At 58.3% G+C, this 23,101-nt stretch overlaps 7 protein-coding genes across 7 annotated transcripts; 4 read left to right on the forward strand and 3 right to left on the reverse strand.

Annotated features, from left to right (window-relative positions):
- Positions 1-1,087: 1,087 nt before the first annotated feature.
- CMQ_1985 (choline transporter) lies at positions 1,088-2,975 on the reverse strand (the record flags this gene model as incomplete). The annotated part of the gene is made up of 4 exons (XM_014314911.1): positions 1,088-1,290; positions 1,346-2,336; positions 2,611-2,693; positions 2,759-2,975. 4 exons carry the CDS (start codon positions 2,973-2,975, stop codon positions 1,088-1,090), a joined length of 1,494 nt encoding a protein of 497 aa, XP_014170386.1.
- Positions 2,976-4,152: 1,177 nt separating this feature from the next.
- CMQ_2003 (nicotinate phosphoribosyltransferase) lies at positions 4,153-5,609 on the reverse strand (the record flags this gene model as incomplete). Its single annotated transcript, XM_014314929.1, has 2 exons — positions 4,153-4,294; positions 4,354-5,609. The coding sequence occupies 2 exons, from the start codon at positions 5,607-5,609 to the stop codon at positions 4,153-4,155; spliced, it is 1,398 nt and encodes a 465-aa protein (XP_014170404.1).
- Positions 5,610-6,354: 745 nt separating this feature from the next.
- CMQ_1867 (small nucleolar ribonucleoprotein complex) lies at positions 6,355-9,288 on the forward strand (the record flags this gene model as incomplete). Its single annotated transcript, XM_014314793.1, has 2 exons — positions 6,355-8,997; positions 9,145-9,288. 2 exons carry the CDS (start codon positions 6,355-6,357, stop codon positions 9,286-9,288), a joined length of 2,787 nt encoding a protein of 928 aa, XP_014170268.1.
- A 3,588-nt stretch (positions 9,289-12,876) lies between these two features.
- On the forward strand, positions 12,877-14,432 carry CMQ_1874 (peptidase; the record flags this gene model as incomplete). The annotated part of the gene is made up of 2 exons (XM_014314800.1): positions 12,877-13,484; positions 13,547-14,432. The coding sequence occupies 2 exons, from the start codon at positions 12,877-12,879 to the stop codon at positions 14,430-14,432; spliced, it is 1,494 nt and encodes a 497-aa protein (XP_014170275.1).
- A 984-nt stretch (positions 14,433-15,416) lies between these two features.
- CMQ_1987 (duf1713 domain containing protein) lies at positions 15,417-16,942 on the forward strand (the record flags this gene model as incomplete). Its single annotated transcript, XM_014314913.1, has 2 exons — positions 15,417-15,852; positions 15,918-16,942. The coding sequence occupies 2 exons, from the start codon at positions 15,417-15,419 to the stop codon at positions 16,940-16,942; spliced, it is 1,461 nt and encodes a 486-aa protein (XP_014170388.1).
- A 1,374-nt stretch (positions 16,943-18,316) lies between these two features.
- CMQ_2011 (2og-Fe oxygenase family protein) lies at positions 18,317-19,393 on the forward strand (the record flags this gene model as incomplete). Its single annotated transcript, XM_014314937.1, has 1 exon — positions 18,317-19,393. The coding sequence occupies one exon, from the start codon at positions 18,317-18,319 to the stop codon at positions 19,391-19,393; it is 1,077 nt and encodes a 358-aa protein (XP_014170412.1).
- Positions 19,394-19,718: 325 nt separating this feature from the next.
- On the reverse strand, positions 19,719-21,866 carry CMQ_1898 (fumarate reductase; the record flags this gene model as incomplete). Its single annotated transcript, XM_014314824.1, has 4 exons — positions 19,719-21,324; positions 21,386-21,623; positions 21,682-21,750; positions 21,833-21,866. The coding sequence occupies 4 exons, from the start codon at positions 21,864-21,866 to the stop codon at positions 19,719-19,721; spliced, it is 1,947 nt and encodes a 648-aa protein (XP_014170299.1).
- Between the last annotated feature and the right edge of the window lie 1,235 nt (positions 21,867-23,101).

The raw sequence follows: 23,101 nt of genomic DNA on the forward strand, positions 1-23,101 counted from the left end.
CAAACCTAAGCTTTCTTTCAAACTTCAATCATCGATTTCCAACATACCTTTTTGGCCACTCGTTGCATCACCAGACTGTAAAGCATCACAACGAGGCAAATCCATAAACATGGCCTCCCAACGTTTCATGAGTCTCGGCGTGTGCATCGCCCTCTGTCTCGCCTTCATCTTCGTTATGTGGCCAGTCCTTGATCAAAGCTCGACACGTGTGTCAAGCACAACACACACGCTGGCACGTCCCATTCTCAAGACGGGTCTGAGGCCCCTGACAGACACGGTCTACAAAATAGGCCCGATGGCAGGCCCGGCGTCCATGTCAGGCAACTCGACTCTTCCGGCGGTTAAATCTAAATCGACGCGTTCTGCGAGAACGGCGGATAAACTAGCCTCGGCGTGCCCCGCGAAGCATTCTCCGCCCTCTGTTTCGTCGCCTGAACCGAGTCATCACGCCGATGAGTGTTTCTGCTGTGACGTTTTCCTGGTACCCATTTGTCTTTGTTGAGAGACTCGAATGATACGGCAAAACCTCATCGACGGGTCTGGGAAGAGTGGTGTCGCCAAAACATGGATCTTGTCAGAGTATGATTCGTTTGGTTTCACCTGTGGTACGGCTACAGAAAGATGGATCACATGCGTGGGTGATAGCTCCCGAGAGACTGATAAATCGGGCTGTGTTTGTGTTTTCATTTCCGGGAAAAAGCATTGCACGGAGTACATTACTGCGTTTGATAATTGGCGATTTGCCAGATACAGCGAAACCTAGCGATAGAAACTAGCGAAAATGACTGCATTTCAAACAATGAATTTCGAGTATCTTAAGCAACGAGAATTGACAGACAGGCCGACGGTCATCGATGTAAAACGGCGGTCCACGTGACTTGTTGGCCGGCAAAAATACTGAAATCGTGTAAGTGAAGAGATGTGTCCAAAAACACTGAAAAAGAAAGACTAAATCTAGTTTATGCCGCCATGCCATTACATTTTACATGCCGCCGTCTATAATTCTGGCCCCCGGCCTATCATATCCCATCTGCAACGAAAACAAAGTCCGTTCCGAACCACATCGGGTCTACCACAACAATCCGCCTCACTTTTCTCCTGCAGGGTCGGCGACGAAGTTTTCCTGCTGGCCAGTATGGTCGGTATCACCAATGTACAGACCCATGACCTTGGGACCAGGATAGTGGCGGATGGCATGGGCGAACCACCAGATGGTGGTCAGACAGACGACACCAACAAGGATGACGCTGTTGTAGGTCATACCGCTGACAGTAGTGGGCATTGCATAAGCTGGAGAGGTCAGCAGGAGTTAACAAGGGGGATGAGAAGAGAGACGGCAACGTACGGAAGCAGTACATGATGTCGAAGAAGACGATGAAGATGATGGAGAGAATATTGATGGCAGTGCCGTATCTGCCAAGATGGAAAGGGCCACGAGGAAAGTACTTGCGGCCAGAGCAGACATTGGCGCCAAAAGCGATGGCATAGCTGACGGTGGTGAGGATGATGAAGGAGCCGGTGAGATCGAGGAAGGCGGTGTTGCTGCCGAGGGGAATGGCGCCCAGGCCAGCAGCAACGACGGATACGAAGAGGGTAGCGTAAACGGGACAGCTGAGGGATTCGTTGACACGGCCGAAGAGGCCAGAGAGGGGGACGGCATTATCACGGGCAAGGGCCCAGTAGATGCGCGAAGTAGTGAGGACGGTGCCGACGCAGCAGAGCATAGAGGAGGCCCAGACGATGAAGAGGAGGCCAAAAGTAGCACCGAGATTGGGGCTGCCGTCCGCATGACTAGTAGCCAGTTGGTAGATGGAGGCGAGGGGGTAGGAGTTGACGGAGCCGTCCTGGAGGACGGACAGGTCAGCGAAGGAGTAAAATATGCAGATGGCGAAGCAGAAGGCGTAGAGGAAGCCGAGGCCGAGCTGCAGGCCGATGGCACGCGGCAAATCGCGTTTTGGCCGCGGTAGCTCTTCGGCCATGTGCGTGATGGCGTCGGGCGTGCCGATGGTGAAGGCGCCGTTGAGCACGCCCAGCAGAAAGGCGACGCCATCCTGCCAGCCGGTTAGGTTGTTCTCGTGAAAGTGCTTCCACACGGCCGCGTTGGTCGGGCGCTGGTGCGGCATCGCGGCCACGACGATGATGGTCACCAGGCCGCCCACAATGACAAAGAACATGCCGAGATGCTGGGTATAGGGCACCAGCCGGTTGGCCAGGATGACCAGGGCGGCGGCCAGCAGCAGGATCAGCAGGTAGGCCACGTAGATCTGCCACGGCTGGGAGGTGAAGCTGTCCTCGTGGTAGACGGCGTACATGCTGACGGAGATGTTGGCTGTGATCTGCAGCAGCGAGGCAAGGTCGAACATCCAGCCGTAAAAGTTGATCCAGCCGGTGTAGAAGCCGAGAACGCGGCCCCAGCGGGGACCACCGGCGAGTGTGGCCCAGTGGTAGACGCCGCCAGAGGTAGGGACAGAGGAAGCGAGCTGGTGATGGTTAGAGAGGGAGAGGGAGAACGGGAGAGAAGGAGGACAGAGGAGAGGAGATAGAGGAGAGAGGAGAGAGGAGAGTGAGGAGAAGAGAGTGAGGCGAGAGGAGAGAGAACACGAAACACACCTCGGCCAGGCCCAACCCGATAAATGAATAATAAAAGATGGCCACGATGAGGCCGTAGAGAAGACCGGCAGGACCACCGTTCACTAACAAGTCAGATCAGAAAAAATATCACCAACAACATCAACATCACCAACATCACAGCACTCACATATCGACACCGAGATGGACGACCCAAGCGCCACCCAGGCGTTGTCCACTGTCAGCGCAATACCCGCCAGCCCTATGAGGCCGTACTGCCGCTGCAGCTGGTCCTTGTACCCGGCAGCATTGACCACGGTGCCGTCCTGCACCACGGCCACCTCCTCTTCCGAGTCGCCTGGCCGCTCAGGCACCGGCTTCTTCTCCAGGACATCTGCGTTTTCCATGGCGAGCGCGAGCGATATCCGGTTCGGTCAACATATGTGCTGGGGGTAAGGAAGGGAAAGAAAAAAGAGCGACCGGGACCACGAGATATTAACAGAGTATGGGCGCATGGGACAGGGCAGAGCCTTGACAGATCGGTCCCGGTACGTCGTACGTAACGGATTGCAGGCGAGGCCAGAGACAGCACTGATAAAGAACCGTCCACGGGCTCCGGACAGAAGCGGAACAAGGCTGCGAGAGCGAGAGGGAGAGCGATAGCGCAGTCTCTGACGACAAGACGGGCCAAAGACGAGGACCATACGGAGAACCTTGAAGAGAAGCAGCCGTCTGACGCAAGGCATGACATGAAAGCATTACGCCGGGCTTTGCAGGCTGACGCCGCACGTCTGCTGTTGCTGCGCGACGATAGCTGCTCCTTTCTGCCTGCCAGATGTGCGTTTTGCGTTTTGGCCTGCTGGAATCCCATGTATATAGCCTGCACAGCACTCCGTAGCAGCTCTGACTGTACCTGTCCCTAGCGTCTTCTTATCTCCCATGTGGGGGGGTACGACCAGTCTGCGGCAAGCGGGCAAAGATAACAGTCAGTCAGCCCAGCTTAGAGGCAGAGGCTCGTTTATCTATTAGTGTCCTCTCTGTTCCGCTTATTCACAGCATGTTGTCATTGATTGGAGACATAAGCCCCGATAAGTTGCTTCTTCAAAGAAAGATTTTTTTCTTCGTTCTGTGCTCTCCGTCTTCCTCTGTCTTCTTTGGTTCTTCGGCGTTTTCCGTGTTCTTCGTTTTCTGTCTCCCCCTTCTTAGCTCCCTGCATACTTCTGACGGCACTCGTATACAGCCACTTGCCGCCATCTATGAGCGCGATTTACCACTTGCCATATCTTACACCCAACCCAACCTTATTTTTATATTTCCGGCTCCCAGCAGCAAAGGGACTACTGTGCTAGCACCGGACCTGTCGGCCTCCTCTCCAGCACTTCTTGGGCTTGCTCTGATCCTATTAGTCGTTTTATCCTGTCGTAGATTTGGCTGACGTAAAGATATGATTTATACTCTAGCTGTATATTTTATCGTGCGAGGGGCTGAGAAGCGATGATGTGAGACAAATAGGAGGAAATATGCAAATTTGATAAGCCAAAGCCACCAGAAAAACAGGCCATCTCGCCCACTTCCTTCAACGGCTCACACCGTCTGGACCTTGTCGCTTTCTCTTCCCCATCGATGGGTCTCGTCGCCGCCGACCCAGTCCTTCTCGACGTAGCCGAGCTCGCGCTTAACTCGCTCGACCGTCGCCTTGTCGCCCGTGTTTTTGCCGGCATTGTCGCTGTCTTGTTAGCGGAGGGAAGGCAGCGAAAAGAGACAAGGCCACGAGCACAGACACACCTAATCTTGACGGCTGGCCGGCCGTTGGCCGAGCTCAGCTTGATGACAATGTTCATGGGCGTGGACTTTTGGCCCGTCTTGACGTTGACAAAGTCGTTTGTCAGGAACGTGCCCACGCCAAAGGTAGGCTGGAAGCCGGATGCCTCGGCCACCTTCTTGTATGCCAGCGAGGTCTCGATGTTGAGTGAGTCGGAGAAGACGATGACCTTCTTGGCCGTGATGCCCTGCTGGTCGTAGAATGCCCGCATCGTCTTGACGTACACGGCCGGGTCGCCCGAGTCCTGCCGGACGCCGGTGAAGACCTCCGCATATGTGCGGGGTGTGGACTGAGCTGAAGTCGTCGTCGTCGGTGCACGCACCGGCCGGCCAAAGACGCGCAAAAAGTCGGGCGTGCCAAAGGTGTCGGTCAGGGCGATGCCCAGCACGCCCTCGCCGAAGCAGCCGACCCAGCGGGCGAGTGCCTCTTCGGTCGCGCGAGTGTAGTCGCCCAGGAGGGCGGCGATGCCCATGAACCACTCATGGGCTACCGTGCCGATGGGCGGGATGTTGAAGCGCATGGCCAGGTGCACGTTGCTCGTGCCGGACAGCTGGCCGGGCAGACCGGCAGCGACAGCGGCCTTGCTCGCTTGCACGAGGCCGCGGAAGACGAGGGCCTGTGTGTGGTAGTCGCGGCGGCGCCGAGTGCCAAACTCGGACAGGATGCAGCCGGCTTCGAGGAAGCGCATGCCCTTGTCGCGCGCCAGGTCCTCTTGGCCGTCGTACGTCCAGTCCGTGTCCATGAACTTGAAGTAGGCCTCGGATGTCAGGGCTAGAATGGGGATCTCGTACAGGATCGTGTCGACCCAGGAACCGTGGATGGCAATGTGCACGTCGCCCAGCTCTTCGGCCGGGAAGCCTGAGTCGGTGCCTGGAGCGGCCACCGGCTGAAAGGTGACGGTGACCTGCTCGCGCGGATTCAGCCGGAATTCCTTGAGAAAGTCCAGGTACGCGTCGTTGAGGTAAGGGCAGTGCGTGCGCAGAAAGGCCTGTTCCTCGTCCTGCAGCGAGATGTTGCCGAGCTTGTTGATCTGCTCGCTCAGCCAGCGGAAGGCCGTCCGCGAAAGCTTCTTCTCCGGCGTCCGATTGGTAAACGAGTACGTCACCGGCACGTCCTTGTAGTACTTGAGCACGGCGCATTGCATCGTCAGCTTGTACAGGTCCGTGTCCAGGAAGGAGATGACCCCTTCCGGGTACGGCGACGAGCTGTTGAAATCCATGGCCCGCTTCCGGTCCAGAGCCTTGTGCGAGAGGGGTAGCCCCGGCCTGTTGGCAGCACAGGCGAGATGAGATGATGCGGCACGTCTTTAGTGGTCCGGACCTGCAGGGCGCATATGACCAACCACACGAGAGGCGGGGCAGAAAATAAGAGGAAAAAGAGGGAGCAAGCACCGAGGCTGCAGACAGCTGTCTCCGGGACGGGGAAACAACAACAACAGCTGAAGGTGAATATATGTGCACGAAGACAAAGATGAAGAGCGATTATGTCTTCATGTGACGCATCCATCTAAACTCCGAAATAGGAGGTCGGAGTAAGTGACGCGGCCGCGGCAGTCGGAGCTATCGAAAAATACTGGCAGGAGCACTGCTGGAAACGGCACAGGCAGTCGCTACTGCCCCATGCAGCCAAGCGTAGGCGGTGGGCGGGGCGATTGGGTGGTGGACGGTGGCAGAAAATTCATGGGGCAGAAAAAAAGTTCAGAGCTACGCTAGCACGCAGAGGAAGGAAAAAAAGCTTCAGACAGAGAGGACTCTGCTCTACAACGGCCACGGCAGCGACAGGAGCGAAAATGCACAGAAAAATAACGGGATAGAAAGAAGCGAGAATTGGATCACACATACAAGCACATGGACATTCACACACGCCCCAACATAATCATAGACACATCGCCACACTCTCCCACCACACAGCAGCAAGAAGCAAGCATCAGACACCAGGCACCACGACAACTGGGCTGCGCCGCCATGGACATCCACCGGTGTCGTTTCGTGCCGTACGAGGCGTCAGCCATCAATGCAGTGGCGGTCTCGCACCCACACCTCCCGACGAGCAACAAGCACAGCAGGACGACGCCGGCACGGCTGGCAATCGGACGAGCCAATGGCGACATTGAGATCTGGAACCCGATGCAGGGCAGCTGGCTGCAGGAGATGACCATCCGGGGTGGCGAGGACCGCAGCGTGGAGGGTCTGGCCTGGGTGGTGGAGGACGACGAAGAGCTAGACGGCGGACGGGCCATCAGCCACGGTCGCATGCGCCTCTTCAGCATCGGCTATACCAACACGATCACCGAATGGGACTTGGAGCAAGGCTGTGCGCGGCGACACGCGAGCGGCCAGCACGGCGACATCTGGTGTCTGGCCGTGCAGCCGCGGCTGCAGCAGGCGGGAGCCGACAAGGCAGCCCGCCACCAGCGTCTTGTGGGCGGAACCATGGACGGCTGTCTGGTGCTGTACGCGACCGAGGACGACGAGCTGCGCTTTCAGCGGCTCTGCCGCACGCACAAGAAAAACGTCAAGATGACCAGCATTGCGTTCCAGTCGCGCCAGATTGCCGTTGTCGGCTGCTCCGACAGCACCGTGCGCGTCTTTGACGTGCGCAACGGCGCCGTCCTGCATGCCATGACGCTCGGCCGCGATCTCGTGGGGGGGGCTCGCGATGTCATCGTCTGGAGCGTCCGCTGTCTGCCCAATGGCGACATCGTCTCGGGCGACTCGACCGGCCAGATTTGCATCTGGGACGGCCGGACCTACAGCCAGGCTCAGCGCATTCAGGCTCACACCCAGGACGTGCTCAGCCTCGCCACCAGTGCCGACGGCTCGGCCATCATCAGCGGCGGTATGGACCGTCGTGTTGTGCTCTACCGCGAGATGGCCGGCAGCCAGACCGGCCAGAATGGTCAGAATGGCCCGGCTGACCATACCGCCCAGCGCTGGGCCAAGGTCTGGCATCGTCGCTACCACCACCACGATGTCAAGGCCATGGCTTCATTTGAGGCTCGCGGCATCAGTGTCGTCGTGGCTGGCGGTCCCGATGCTGCTCCGGTCGTCTTGCCGCTGCAAAAGTCCGGCTCCGAGCACCACCGGACTCTGTCCCATCTGCCCCAAACAGTTCCCATGGCCAGCGCTCCGGCCGCCCGTCTCGTCGTCTGCTGGTGGCAGAAACAGGCCCATATCTGGTCCTTTGCCGCGCCGCTCGGTCAGCTGCTCGACCAGACCGCTTCCGCACCGGCAGACGCTGCTGAGGACGTCGACATTGAGCGCAACCGTCGTCTCGTCGGCCGCATCCTCGTCAGCGGCGACGCCAACATCGCCGGTGCCGCCATCAGCCCTGACGGCTCTTTTGTCGTCGTCATCACCAGCACCGAGGTCAAGGCTTTTCAGCTACGCAGGACCACCGCCAGCACGACCGGCCGTGACGCTCTCGCCATCTCCAAGATCCCCGTCCCTGCCTCTGTCGCTGCCAAGGGCGCTTCCAGCGTCGCCATCTCTCCCGACGGCCGCTGGGTCTGCCTCTCGCGCGGTGTCGATTCTCACGTGACTCTACTTCAGGCTACCAACCCCGACGACAGTCTCTCGCTCAGCCCCAAGCCCGTCCGTCTGGCCCGGCTGAAGCGCGCCATCCCGAGACACGAGCTCTTCAGTGGCCTCGGCCGCTACGACAGGCACATCACGCAGATCGCCTTCTCGCCCGACAGCAATATGCTGGCTACGGCCGACCTCGCCGGCTACGTCGACACCTGGGTCCTGCGCGACCCCAGCGCTGCGGCAGAGGGCGTCCTGGACGACGATGAAGAGGAGGCCGAGGCCGAAAACGCGGATGTGGATGCGGATGAGCTGTCATCGGAGGAGGACAGCGAAGACGAGGACGAGGACAAGGTTGAAGATGAGGCCAGCAACGACCACCACGATGCCCGCAGATGGATCCGGGCCCCGCGAGCACGGCAGTTTCCCAAACTGTCGTCGTCGCCCGTCGTCCTCTCGTTTGCCCCAGACGTTCCAGGCAGTGCTCCCGTGGCCGGCTGTAATGCTGCTACTTCCTCCTCCTCCACCGCCTCTACCGCCATCGACACGACTACGACTGCTTCTACGGAGGCACCGGCACCGGCACGCGATTATGTGCTGCTTGCCATCACGGCCGCGTCCCGCTTCTTCGTCTTCAACCCCCTGCGGGCGCGCCTGGCGCCCTGGTTTCGCCGTCTGCACGCCGGCAGCCTGCCGGTCGAGTATCGCAACATCCGCGACCTGGCCAAGGGCGTCATGTGGCAGGGCCCGCGGGTCTGGATTTACGGGACCTCGTTTGTCTTTATGATCGACACGTCCGTGGACCCGGCAGCGGCGACGCCGTCGGTCAGCACGACCAACTTGTCCCCGTCCGAGGCGCAGCAGCATCTGGTGAAGAAGAAGCGCAAGCGTGGCGAGGACACGGGCGCGGGCAACAAGATGAGCCTAGGCAGCCTAGAGCCCAAGCGGGTGCAGATGACGGTGTCGGGCGAAGGCGCCAGTTGGGTAGACGTGGATATGGAAGATGTCGGGCCCAAGGGCGATGACGACGACGATGAGGACAGCTCGGAGGAGGAGGAGACAACACGTGACCAGCAGCAGACGGTGCAGAAAAAAAACCGGCGACGACGTCACAGAAAGGTGGACCAGCAAGCCCAGCAGCAGCAGCAGCAAGATCTGCAGCTGCAACAGACGACGACGACGGCGACGACGACGACGCCAACGCCGACGAGGTGGTGGCATACGTTCAAGTACCGGCCCATCCTCGGCGTGGTGCCGCTGGCCGCGCACGACACGACGGTCACGGCAGGAGCCTATCCGCCACTCGAGGTGGCCCTCGTGGAGCGGCCAGGCTGGGATATCGAGCTGCCCGAACGCTACGGCTCGGAGCGCTAGAGGGGAGTGGGGGAGGCGAGGCGACGGCGACGACGACGTGGACGAGAAGGACGCTGAGAAGGACGCTGAGAGAAGGGTCTGCTGCGACGGGTAGCGCGAAAAGGAGAGAGAAAATGGAGTTGGGCCACGATACATTGCCTAGTAGATCATACGCACACAAAACTGTTCATCCTCATTGCGTACGGAGTAGTTCCAGGAAACCATTCCCGCCTGCCAGCAGTTTAGATAAGCCGCATCAACAAGGAATAGGCGGCTTGTCACAAGCCAAGAACTCCGTGTTATCCTTGCGGCTGTCGCCGACCGTGCACACCACCACCACCCCTGGTGGACATGTGGGCACAGGCAGACGAATGGAGTTCTTCGTCACTGGGATTCGTCACGGCCTTGGCGATTGGACTTGTGGGCGGGGCCGTCTGGACGGGACGACAGCTCTCGATAGCATCTTGGCATTGGAGCGTGGGTTCAGGCAAAGCGAGTAAGAGCACGAGCACGAGCACGGAGCACCTATTGTGTCATGAAAACAAACTGTATCGGGAGGCCACTACGACTAGACAAGAACAAGAAAGAAGAGAAGAAAGAAAAAGAGCCCACTTGCACTGTGGACTGGGAAATTGTTACAAATCGGAGTAGGGTGAGACTCATTAACCACGACGCGCGTTCTGCAGCCCTACTTTTATTGGGGAAAAATAATCATAGAGCCGACGGGGAGAGAAGACTATGGTATCTTATATTGCAGCTTGCTGCTAATGCTTGGCACGCCTGTTCGCCTGATTCTATAACACGCGACGGAATGCCTTGGCAGAAGCAGTACGTCGTAGATCGTATCAAAGAAGAGTGAGCTCCATATGATGTAAGATACGAGTCCTCGTACTCGTAGCAAGATACGTACGACCGCATAAGCGATGCGGGCCATGACAGATGTCCCAACCTGCACGTCGATATCTTCAGCAAGATCTGCCCTTGAGTCCGCGAGATAGAGCTTGCGCGTACCCTTTGCCCCTCTCCCCTTCGTAGTCTGCTTACGTAGCACACCTCAAGAACAAGAATTAAGGTTGTGACCGAAAACAATTGGAACTGTAACATATCTGACAGAGTGCGAGCAGACAGGCTGTGGATATGGATTTAGACATTGTCGATTTCAGTGATCAGTTTTCCGATAGGCTCTGTACTATGTATTGCGGACAGCTGCGTGCGCCTTTCCCGGTACTCACCGTCGCACTGTGCATCGGGTGGAGCTCTTCTTGTCGGTTAATTGGGCCGACAGACGCAGTCTGTTCCTTCCCCTGTAGCACGGTACTCCGTAGTGCGGTGAAAAAATTGCGCGTCAACGGGAATGGCACTAACACGGCCCGGGAAAGGAGGCCACGCAATCCAAACCAAACCAGAGAACAGCAAATCATACGTCGACACCCCCCTATTCGTATCTCACATACGCGTTACGAATACAGTCCGAGACTCTTGCCGTAAGCCGAACCGGATTGAATCGCAGCGGCCATTTTCTCGCTCCCTCTCCGTTCTGCTCCCCCTCTCGCGCAGGACGACGACAGTGTACGGCGTACCTGCAAGGCATGACTGCCGTTGGTAGACGCTATAACAAGCAGGCACCGCAAATGCCTAAAAAAGCAATAGTGGGCCTCGCTGCCTGGTCCTTCATCAAATTTCTCCGCAGTCCCACGTATAAACGCCAGAAGGAAAGAAATTCAAAGGAAAAGGGCGCTATACACAGGACACGGCAGTGCCGCCTTGTCGCGTACAGAGTACTCCGTATCGTGCTGGGACAATGCCCTGAAGAGCGAGGCTGTCCGTGGCCGTGGCAGCCTGGTGACGACGCAGACAGCGCGCCAGGTCGACTACTATGCAGAGCGGGGGCAGCCCGACATATTAAGTATCGCGTCGATGACTAATCCATCGTTTCTGCCTGCGCGCACAGCCACGATTCGGCCGAGGTTCGCGCCGGCCAGCGCCCCTACAAAGCCTCGTCATCGCCCTCCAGCCCTTGCTAGTGCGGCGGTACCGATCATCCCTGACCGGTGTTCGTACAGGGACACCGTCGCCCAACTTGCGTCCTCTGCCTCGTCGCCTATGTATGTACGGAGTACATACGTACATAGGTAAGATACAGAGTACATACCTATTATCTAATCGGCGATTCGATAGAGATGTGCAATGCCGTCCGTACGATCGCTCTTGCCGCGCTGGAACAAGGGTAGGCCTGGGGCCATTTGGCCAAATAGACAAATGCAGATTAGCTGCGCCAAGTTAATACACATCCGTCCTCATACTCTGCTCGTATCCGGACTGCAGGGTGCGCCAAAACTGCTGCAAGTCTTGGCATTGCAGAGGACCCTGCCAGACGAATGGTTTCTCTGGGCCTCTCAGGCTGCCTTGCCGCCAAGCCCGGCTGCCATTGGCTCGCCTGGCCCCAGAGATGACCGCCACGGACGCGCGTTCTCTGCCCCTTCCCCCTTCTTGCTCCCTGCAGCCACGCCCTCCGATGCAGCCCACCCCCTCTTACTCCGTCCAATTCTTTTCTCTTGGGCTTTCCCCATGTTGCCGCTGCCCCTCGCAGCCCAATCACAGGCCGTTGCGGTGGGATTACGTGCGCCAGAGCGATTCTTCCTAGAAGCCCGTCCCGGGTGGGCATGTATTGTTTCGCCCTATAAACGCTAAAAGGTACTTTTGCGACCCGCTTTGACAGGGTCGGACTGACAAAACCTGAGAAGCCAGCAGACGGAGAGCGACACGCAAGCCTGTCTGTCGCTCCTTCCCTACTCGTAGACAGGCGCATACGTACGCTTGTTCGCCATCCACATCGCCATCCACCTCCATCTCATCCCCAGACAGGCACCCGAAAAAAAGGACCCCTTCTCCCACTACTTTCTCTCGCTCCCCTCTTGTTAGTTTCCTTTTCCCAAACCCCAATCCACGCATCCCCTCCCCTTTGCCTGGACGGCTGCCATACTCCCGTTCCGACCGCATCATCCTGGTTCATCTCCCGTGAGGCAGTGCACCTTTTCCTCGCTTTCTCTCTTCTTTCTTTTAATATCTTCCCTGCCTTAATTCCAATCCTGGTCCCACGACTCTTCTGCCCGCCCTTTTTGCCGCTCGAGAGCGAGAAACAGACTCATTGTCACGACTGCGAGGCACTGGCGACTGCGACAGTAGCTGCGACGACACTAACAACGAGGCGCCAAGAAATCGTTGACTGCCGGCCATTCACGACTGCTTGACCGGACGGACAGCTTCAGCGGCCTGCCATATCGAGTGTCTAGCAGGAACACATTGGATAGCACAAGAGGGCGCCTGCATAATCGCGCGCCCAACCGCCCTGTCGACGGTGCCCGCTTTCAATCCACCCGCTCAGCCACGATTGTTCTTGCGCAGCACCACCTTCCAGACGAAACTGACGGCAGCATCGGGACGACAGACAGGGTCCCCGACTCGATTCGACGCATCCCCATCACATCGGTATACGACACGAATTTTTTAGACGAAAGGGGGGAGCCCAACCCGTCCACGAACGTCCAGCTTCGCTTCTCTTTCGCAACCGACGAACCCACAGCGCTCGTGTTATACCTAGCCGTAACGATGGCGACACCACGGTCACCAGCACATGGAGAGGACGACGACTTCGGTGAGGAATGGGCCCACGACCTGCGGCTGCGCTTCGAGCAGATGCTGTCGACCCGTCGGTTGAATCACATCAGCCAGGCACGCTCACGGCACGGCTCACTATCACCACGAGAGGCCACTTCGACCAGCGACCTCCGTACCCTTTCGGCCAGCCCAGTAGATACGGCACGCCCGTCCACCTCCTATGGCGGCGACCAAAGTCACCACGTTTTTGGTTTTCCTGGTGGCAGCGGCCCGTCGTCTTCTTCCTCTAGTGCGCATCTGCCTCCGACACCACCGGCCTACTCTTCGCTGCGCAACCTTCCGATGATCCCCCGGGCACCAAGTCCGAACGACCGGGCTGAACAGCAGTTTCGGAGCCTGCTCGTCACCCTGTCCACAACGCCGCTCAAGTACGAGAACCCGGGCTTGCTGGACGAGGCGCTGCAGGTGATTCCCCTGGATCGCATATACAGCGAAGCCGACGAGGAGAGCCAGGTGTTTTGTGCCGCAGCCGAAAGCATGGGCGACGGCCGGAAACCGGAATGGGGCTACCAGGACTGCGTCATCCGCGCCCTACTAAGGTTTGTATCCTCCCCACTAGAGGTGGTGCTTGTTGCTCTTACTGACACGGCGTGTCTTGTAGATGGTTCAAGCGGTCCTTCTTCACATGGGTCAACAGTCCGCCATGCTCCGTGTGCTATTCGCCTACCATCGGCCGGGGCAGCACGCACCCGACGCCCGAGGAAAGCGCATACGGCGCTCTGCTGGTCGAGGCGTACCAGTGCGCAAACCCCGCCTGCGGCGCCTACGAGCGCTTCCCCCGGTACAGCGATGTATGGAGACTGCTGAAGACCCGACGCGGACGGTGTGGCGAGTGGGCCAACTGCTTCAGCATGCTGTGTCGTGCCGTCGGCGGCCGCGTGCGGTGGGTGTGGAATGCGGAGGACCACGTGTGGACGGAAGTCTACTCAAGCCACCAGAAGCGATGGGTGCATGTAGACGCATGCGAGGAAGCCTGGGACAACCCGCGGCTATACACCGACGGCTGGGGCAAGAAGATGTCCTACTGCATCGCCTTCTCGATTGATGGCGCCACCGACGTGACCCGCCGCTATGTTCGGAAAAGCGAGCACTCGCTAGAGCGCAACAAGAGCCCGGAGGCCGTCCTGCTGTACATCATGCAGGAAATCAAGAATCTACGCCGTGCCAACGTGAGCAAGGACGAGCGATTCCGGCTGGAGAAGGAGGACTCGCTGGAGGACCGCGAGCTGCGGCAGTACGTGGTCAACTCCATCGCCCAGGCGGTGACACGGCTGGTGCCCGGTGCCGTTGCCGGGTTAGAAAGCAGCCACCGACGGCCAGACAACATGGACGACGCCAAGCTGCCTGCCGAGCTGCCGGTTCGCCAGAGCGGCAATGCCGAGTGGGTGTCTGCGCGCGGTGAGAATGGCCGGCGGCAACAGCCGCAGCATCCATCCCCACAGCCGCCACACGGCCCTCAAGACCCAACATTCCGCGGATTCCGGTGATCGCTCCTCGACGAAGTCGGTCCTGAACCTCGTTGGCGCCCGGGCACAAATGCTCTTTTGCGGGCGAACGTCCAGCCTTTCTAGGTGTCACGATATCCATCTGCACCTCTTGTTTTATTCCTCTTTTTTTTCTTTTGTTTACCCAATTTTGGTCTTACACTGAACGGTCTCTGGTACCATCTATTTCTTTTGTTTTATTTTACAGGGGCAATTGGCGCATAGCACGGATGATACATATGTTTGACATGTGTGGTTTTGTCTTATATAAGCTTCGAAGGTTCTGAAAGGGGATGATTGAGGTTCTGTGGCCTTTCATCGGTAATTCTTATACTTTTAAGATCCCGGGAAACCTGTCAAACGGGTGATTAGCTTTGGCGGCTTGGGATATCATACTAGAGGCGTTTATACGCACATGGAGGCGTTTTGCTATATATTGTCGCTAAATACGAGACGTATCAAAGATTGCGGTTCAATGCCTAAACGGTGCCAACAAGGACATGTGCTCAGCCTCTTGCGCCGAATACGTAGTTAACAGCAGTTGTGCTCGTATTTGTCAAATCGGCGAAGCCGGTATTATCCTGCGGTCCGGAATTGGCATACTAGCATCTTGCGAGCTTTATTGTCGTAAGATGTGCCTCTTGCGTATGTCTGGAGTTGCCTTGTAATAATACGGGTATGACGAGTGGGGCCACGCGCCACCTATGAGTTCGTTCATGCCTGAGGCCGCCGTTGTTTAGCAGGTCAGCCACGGGCGGCAGGGCAAAAAAAGAAAACCCGCAAAAAACTCATACCGGCATCCTCGTGGCTATCTCTTCCCACCAGGCGCCCGTCACCCCCCGAACGGCTGAAGAGGAGGGAACATTGAGACGTGAACGGCCATACGGAGCCGCATCCTATTTCTATTGTCACTTTGATCCCCCACCCTGGTATACCCCTTATCTATCTGTCCTCTCGGTTTCCGTTTCTCTCCGAGTCCACCAAACCATGTTTCCGTCTGTACGGCGCGTGGTGGTGGCCTCGTCCACGGCGCCGCCCCGGGCGTCGCCGGCCAGCACGGCCTCGGCAGCAGCAACGGCAGCGGCGGTGGTGGTTGGCGTGTCGCTTGGGCGGTCGACGGGCAGCCGTCGGCCACAGCAGACGCTGCCACAGCGGCGGTACTCGTCGTCCAAACCGTCGAGCCCCGATAACGGGTCCAAGGCGCTGGCCGGCAGCGTGCCGTCGTCGTCGACCAAATCGAGCTCCTCGTCATCCTCCTCCTCGTCCTCCTCGTCCTCCTCGTCCGCCACCGCCTCATCCTCCTCTTCCTCCTCGTCGGCCTCGTCGTCCTCTACCCCGAAGCGTAAGCGGAAGGCCAAGGAGCCCACCGCCTCTGTTCAGAAGCTGCCAAGCGTCCCGTCGACCCAACATTTGCCCCTGGAGAGTACGTATTCTTAGCATCTCTGCGTTCGGTTTCTGCTTGTCTAACTGTCCTTTCTCTCTTTCTAGCCCTTGCTCTCTCCAGCTTCTTCTCCCAACATCGCCCGATCTCGATCACGCATAGCCTGCCCAAGATCGTGACCGACGACGCCTTTGCCGCCATCTTCGCGCCGCGCACCAAGGGAGGCCTGGCCGGCCGGATGGCGGCGGCAGGGTCGACCGGCAGCAGCAGCGGCAGCCAGACGTCGAATGTGATTCGCACGCTGACCCGTGCGGTCAACGACCTCGAGTCGCCCATGGTCAACGTGTCGCTAGACGACGACGGACGCGGTGGCACGAGCAGCCGGCAGCGGGACAGGACTGTGGAAGAGCAGATCCGGCAGCGGCAGCGGCAGATTATGCAGCAGCAGCAGCAGCAGGCAGCGGCCGATGCGGCGGCCGAGGCAGCTGACGGGACAGACTCAACGATCGAGCTCAAGAACGCAGACGGGTCTAGCTCGGGCATCCACGTGCAGCTCAGCACGCTGTCGGGACGGTTCTTGCCGTTCCAGCCGCCGCCGGCGCCGGTGCCGATGTCGATACTGACGAGCGCCGAAGAGGCTGCGGCAACCGAGGCGATGGAGGCCGATTTAGACGCTGCAGCAGCAGCCGATGCAGCAGCCGAGGAGGCCGGTGCTGCTGTCGTGGCTGACGGGCGCATCTTCAAGGCGGTGCTCAGCTTTGGCGAGCAGCTGGGTGAAGACGGCCAGATGCACATGGTGGCCCAGTCGCTGCAGATTGTGCAGGAAGAGGATGGCGCGGCCGAGCACAACAACAACAACAACAACATGTCGACCGTGCCGCGGTCTTTCTTTGAGCGCATGGCCCTGCGACAGCTCCGGTTCGAGGACGCGCTGCAGCGGCAGCGGGAGGCGCGCCAGGAGCAGCAGCACCGGGAGCAGAAGGACCGCTACGATGACGCGGGCGAGAAACAGCGGCCGCGCATGCTGGCCATCAGCGTCAAGCGGCAGAAGAAGCTCAAGATGAAGAAGAAGAAGTACAAGAAGCTGATGAAGCGGACCCGAAACCTGCGACGGAAGCTGGACCGCAACTAGAAGGAGAGAGGAGAGGAGAGAGAAAGGGTTTGGCTCGCTAACTTTCTGCGACTTCCTGCCACTCTATTTGCTGCTGTTTTCTTGACAATGTTTCCACACACTCACTCTCCGCCTTCCCGTCCTTTTTGTATTGTTAGTCTGCATCTTAGATTCTTCCTTTCGTCGAGAACCGATCGGTTGCAAATGCGTCGGTCTTTTGGCCTTGTCTGTGATCATCCTGTTCTGTCTTGTTCTCTTGCTTCGCGTCCCGTCCCACTTCGGCTTCCCAAGGGGACCGCAGACCGAGTTTCGTCTCCGGAAACACGCGCTACTATCGATTCGCCGGACTGGATCTGTCTGTTGGGACACGCCGAAAGGGTGAAAGCGTGCGAGACGTGCATGAGGACAACAGCGTGTCGTTGGTGTGATTTACGAGCATGAAATATTCCGTAGTGTCGTCCTGCAGGTCGCTGCAGCCGCCGGTGTCTTATGCCCTTTTTCCACTTCCTGTTCGGGTATGGAGCTGAGGCCAGACTTGAGCGATTGCCTGTCCTTTGTCGAGTATTTGCAACGGGGTGCGACTGCTTAAACCTGTCGGCGAAAACCGCTTTCGATAAAAATGACCAGCGCAAAGCAGGGTAGGAAGGAAAGGCCCGGTTTCAGCAGGAACGAAGTTCGCTTTGACCACGTGCCGGTGCTTCTGGTCGCCGGGAATCCACAACAGCCATCCGCCCTATTCCCGGCTTGGCTGCTGTCCTCTTTTACTCGTAATACCATGCATCTCAATACATGCACCAACAGCCGGACTTTCTCGTATCTGGGAGAACCGGTGTCTAGTCGGACCCTGTAATTGCTTCTGTCTACTCCGAATTATTGTTTTTTTATCCTTTTTCCATTTCCCTGTTCGGCCTTCGATCCGCACCCAACTTACACGCGGGTTGATACTCCTGCTACTTGCGACCAGAGGTGTGTAGTTTTTCCACTTGACGTGAGCTCTTGGCTGCAGCAGCCAGTAGCAGCGTGAGCAGCTTGCCGCCACTGCGTCTCCGGTCGTTTATCAACTTTAAACGGACGCACGACCGCCGCAGGCTGGGAGCACGAGCAAGTACTCTGTCGCTTCTCTGGGAGAACCCATTTTTTTGCAGGTGGACCGAACACGAGACACCGATTGGTCCTGCAAGTGGTGAGCCATGCTATGCAGGACGGGTGCGTCTTGTCTGCATTCGTGTGCGAGGTGGACTAGTACGAGAGGGACAATATACGGGGTGAGGGTGTTGGATCCCGAACTCTATAAGAAGCCCGTGGATCGTTAGCCGGATGTCACCCGTTTTCCCACAGACACATACACACACTCGCATACACATACACACGCATATATTCTCTCTCATACCCACAATGGCCATTACCGAAGTCCCCCAGACGGTGCAATGGCACGGCCAAAATGTGCCCGTCTACCCGATGGAGACGGTGGACTTCAGCCGGATCCTGTCGCAGGAGCCAGACGAAATTGCGCGGCTGCTCAAGTGCTGCCAGACGTCGGGGTTCTTCTACCTGGACCTCAACACGATTGACGGGCGGCGGTTTCTGCGCGACCAGCAGGCGACGCTGGGGTTGATGGGCCGGTTCTTCTCGGCGCCGCTAGAGGCCAAGAACGAGTTCGGGCTGGTGTCGCCGCACCTGGGCTACGAGCCGGTGGGCTGCCGCAACGGTGTCTTCCCCGACCGGCGCGACGGCTACGAGATGATCAAGGTATCGCGCGACGAGATGCAGCGGGCGAGCAACCGGCGCAAGCTGCCGGCAGTGATCAGCAGCGAGAGCGACGTGCAGGTGCTCGAGGACGCGATCGCGGGCGCCAACATTGTGACCAAGACGATGCTGGCGGCCCTGTCGACAGCGATGGGCCTGACGGGTGCCGAGCGGTTTGAGAGCCGCCACCGCAACGACCGGCCGTCGACCAGCACGCTGGCGATGATGCACTACGTGCCGTCAGACCCGACCGACCCGGCCAACGAGACGGTCGGTCACCAGAAGCACACCGACATCAGCTCGCTGACCCTGCTCTTCAGCGAGCAGTGGGGACTGCAGATCCGGCCGCCGGGCGCCCGCGAGTTCGGCTTCGTGGCCCCGCGGCCCGGCACGGCTGTCGTCAATGTCGGCGACTCGCTGCGCTTTGCCAGCGGCCACACCATGATGTCGTGCATCCACCGGGTCGTGCCCTTTGACCCGACCGAGCACCGCTACTCGATCGCGTACTTTCTGCGCGCCGAGAACGACAGCATGTTTGTCGACAGCGAGGGCCGCTACATCACGGCCGGCCAGTGGCACGACGAGAAGTTTTACGTCTTCAAGGCCGCGCCCGAAATCCAGGCGGCTGCCCCGCCCTCTATGCTGTTTGGTGGCATGCGCGTGGACGACGACGAGACGCCGCTGCCGCTGATGGCCGGCGAGCCCAAGCCGGTGGTTGTGCGATGAGGTGTGGGTGCGATGAGGTACTGTGAGGGCCAGAGAAAGACGAGGATAGACCAAGAAAAGGGATAGGGTTAGGTTTAGGTTTAGGTTTGATCCAGATCTAGGGATAGGTTGGTATGATACTATATGGATACACTCCTTCTACATTGCCCTCCCATTTGTGGGTATTACTGTGGTACTCACGAGGCAGACACACGAGGACATGATACAAATAAAGTCAATGAGCCAAATTAAAGTCTCCACCCCAAAGCCTATGTACTTTCGACTGTTATCTGCCAAAGCTCCTGTCGTCACTGGCCGCTTTTCGCCACTCGCCCGCAGCCTTGTCTTAGATCTCCAGGGTCGGCTCCACGCCCTGTACCCGGCCGATCACCTGGTCTGGTGCGTATTTTGGAATGACCTCGTCGTCGTGCAGCATCTCAAACTCCTCGGACGCATCACGACCCATAAAGTTCATAATGGCCTGCGGGCCGCCCGGGTGCTCGTCCAGCCAGTTGGTCAGGTCTAGCACAACACCCTTAACCACCACCCACAGGTCCTCCTTCTTGTTGTGCTTCGCAATCTCCTCCAAGCTGAACTCCTTCTCCGGTATCGAGAAGACCTTGGGGCCTGCCTTGGCTGCCGCGGCCGTACTGCTGCCTGCACCAGAGCTGCTGCTGCTGCTGCTGCTGCTGCTGCTGCTGCTAGGGCCGCCTACACTTCCAGAGCCACCGGCACCGCCGGAGCCAGAGCCCTCGTCATCATCGTTTGAGCCCTTCTTGGCAGAGCCCCATTCCACCGAGATCTTGCCGGGCTGCGACGGGTCGATATGCAGGGAGATCTGGCCGAGACGCTGGGAAGCAGTGCCACCAACACCGCTGCCGGCGCTCTTCAGCACGTTTTGGAAAAGGAAGTTGCTGGCAGAGTCGCCGGCAACGCGGCCGTAGACGACACAACCGAGCAGCGAGGAGCCGCCCAGACGATTGGCGCCGTGGACACCACCGGCCAGCTCACCGCATGCGAAGAGGCCCTCGAACGGCTTGTGCTCCTGGTTGAGAACCTGGGAGTGCTGGTCAATCTCGACACCGCCCATCGTGAAGTGCAACACGGGCTCCATCAGAGCGACGTGGAAGTCGTCGTTGACATCGAGCGGGCCATTGTGGAAGAACTTCTTGCCCCAGGGGTCCTTCTGCTTCCCGTCGGCGATGGCGTTGTAGGTGGTAAAGGTCTTCTGCAGATGCTCGGGCGTGCAGCCAATGTCCTTGGCCAGCTCCTTACCGGTCATCTTGCGCATGAGGCCGCGGCCGGAGTAGTGGCGGGTGTGGAAGTCGAGCACATTCGAGGCCTTGGAGTTGAGGATGAGCCGGATAGGAAACTTGCCATTGTCCTTCTCCTTCCACATCATGCCCGACACGTAGTCGCGGTGGCCGAGCTCGTCACAGAACCGGTCGCCATCGCCGTTTAGCAGCAGGCCACCCTCTCCACGCAGCGCCTCAGCCGCCAGGAACTTGGTCTTGGCACCTGGGTCCTTGGGGTCGACCAGGCCGGTCGGGTGTACCTGAACCTTTTCCAGGTCGATGCCGTTGCCGCCAATGGCCATAACCATCTTCTGACCGTCACCCGTGGCGTGTGCGCCGTTTGTCGTGGCCAGGTCGTATGTGTCCGGGCGATACTTCTTGATCAGCGACGTCTCGGTGAAATCGGCCGCATAGCCGCCCGTAGCCAGGACAACGGGGCCGTCGAGCGTGGCGGACTCGCCATTCGCCTCGTATGTGACACCCGTGACCAAGTTGCCCTCCTTGTTGAGGCTGGTGACGCGAGCCTTCTTGATGATCTGCACGCGCTCTGGCTCGGCCTCGGCCAGCTCCTCTAGACGCTGCATCAGCGCATATGTGATGGCCATGCCGGGGAATTTTGCGTCGTGGCCACGGTGTGTGCGAGGCTGAGAGTGGCCGCTTCAGGCATTGTTAGCGGGGCCTTTGGGAGTAGAGGAAAAGGAAAAACGGGAATACGCACCCCAACCGAGAGACCAGGGTCAAGTCTAGGTTGAACACATCCTGAAGCCACTCGACAGCAGCGGCGGAGTTGTAGGTCAGAACTCGGATGAGATCGGGCCGGGCCTTGTCGCGCGCCGACTTCAGGGTGTCATCGTAGAACTGCTTGACGCTGTCGTTGATGTTCAACTCGACCTGAGTACGAGTCAGGGCGCCGTTGATGCCAGAGGTGGCCTTTGTGGAGTTGCCGCCAAAGAAGCCTGTGAACGGCCGGCAGGTTAGCAAAACGAAGAGACAGAAGCTCGCCGGGATTCTTACTCTGCTTGTCGACCACGACAACATTGCCACCGGCAAGGTAGACGGTGTGGGCGGCACTGAGGCCAGACACTGTGGATGAGGTCAGTGATTGTTTACTCTGGGAGAGAGACTCGCGATGTGAAATAACATGTGACAACAGGGTCTGACTTACGGCCACCGCCGACGACAATAACTCTGGGAGCCATTGTGCTTTGGAGATCTGCTGTCTAAAACGAGGGAGAAGGGCGATGGGGGAGATAGAATGGGGATGAGAGAGGATGAGATGAAGCGAAGATGGGGCACGGAGAAGAGAAGCAAGAGAGAAGAGAAAAAGGGAGGAGAATTTAAGGATGAAAGGAGAGAAGGATGAGATAAAAGGGAGGCCCAGAAATAAGAAAATTGACGGGCAGCAGCAGCACGAGGGACCTTGGCTTACAACACAATGTACTTTTTGGCCTGTGTTTTCTGTTGCTTTGCACACGGATGCATACCAAAAGTTCCAGTGCTACCTTTGGGTGAGTACTCGCAGCCCCAGACCGAAGACCGCTGTGGAGCAGCTAAGCCGAACTGCTGATGCGCTGATTCGTGAGAGGCGCCAGCGCCCCAAAGGGCGATCGGACACAATGCCGAGGTTCCTGAGGAGGGGAGGGGGAACGGCAAGCAGCGACCTATTACCACGCCACCCGTCCTCCCAACGTCACTGATTGTCGCTCCGTCGCTTGCATCGCCGCGTTGTCTTGCGCTGTTTGCGATCCCCCTTTCTTTCCATGCCATTTCGTCTGCGTGTTTTTGCAATGTCGCTCTACGGAGCAGACGGTCGCGATAAGAAAGGCCTGTCGTTCTTTCCCTTTCTGTCTGTGCATGCTCGCGTTGGCTTCGCTGTAGCTCTAGCCGAAGTTCTGGCTGCGGGCGCCCGTCGCCTAGTAAATGTGCCGAGGCTTGCTCCACTCTCTGATAATATGCACCAAACGGGGAGACAGCAGATGCAGTAAACGTGAAAGTCACAAGCAACGCCTTGCTCTGTCTTCCTCACATGTCTGTCTGTCACGAGCGTCTGGATGCGACCAAATTATCTCTGGCCCGCCGACCCTCTTTTTCACTTTCTTTTTGGGGCCGGTTTTGTTGCCCCGGCTAGCTCTACTATTTCGCTATCACATGCCATTTGATTCTGGGGGAGTGTTAAAAAGCCGGGGTCTCCGCAAACTCAGTACGGAGTACGGATACTCCGTAAGCTACTATTATCGGCTGGCCCAAACCCAGCGCCATGCGGCTACCCTGTATGTATCACCGGAACAATGATGGTCTTCTGACCAAGCAACCGCACGCAATCTGACTCTGATCGAGCTATGTACAGGCTGAGGAATGCGCCACGGCATAGCAACTAATACGTGCCTTGTGGCGTGGGCAAATTACACGTGACATTAATGATTGATGCGTACTC

The sequence above is a fragment of the Grosmannia clavigera genome (assembly GCF_000143105.1).
Source record: "Grosmannia clavigera kw1407 unplaced genomic scaffold GCSC_168, whole genome shotgun sequence".
In the NCBI taxonomy this organism is placed as follows: Eukaryota; Fungi; Ascomycota; class Sordariomycetes; order Ophiostomatales; family Ophiostomataceae; genus Leptographium; species Leptographium clavigerum.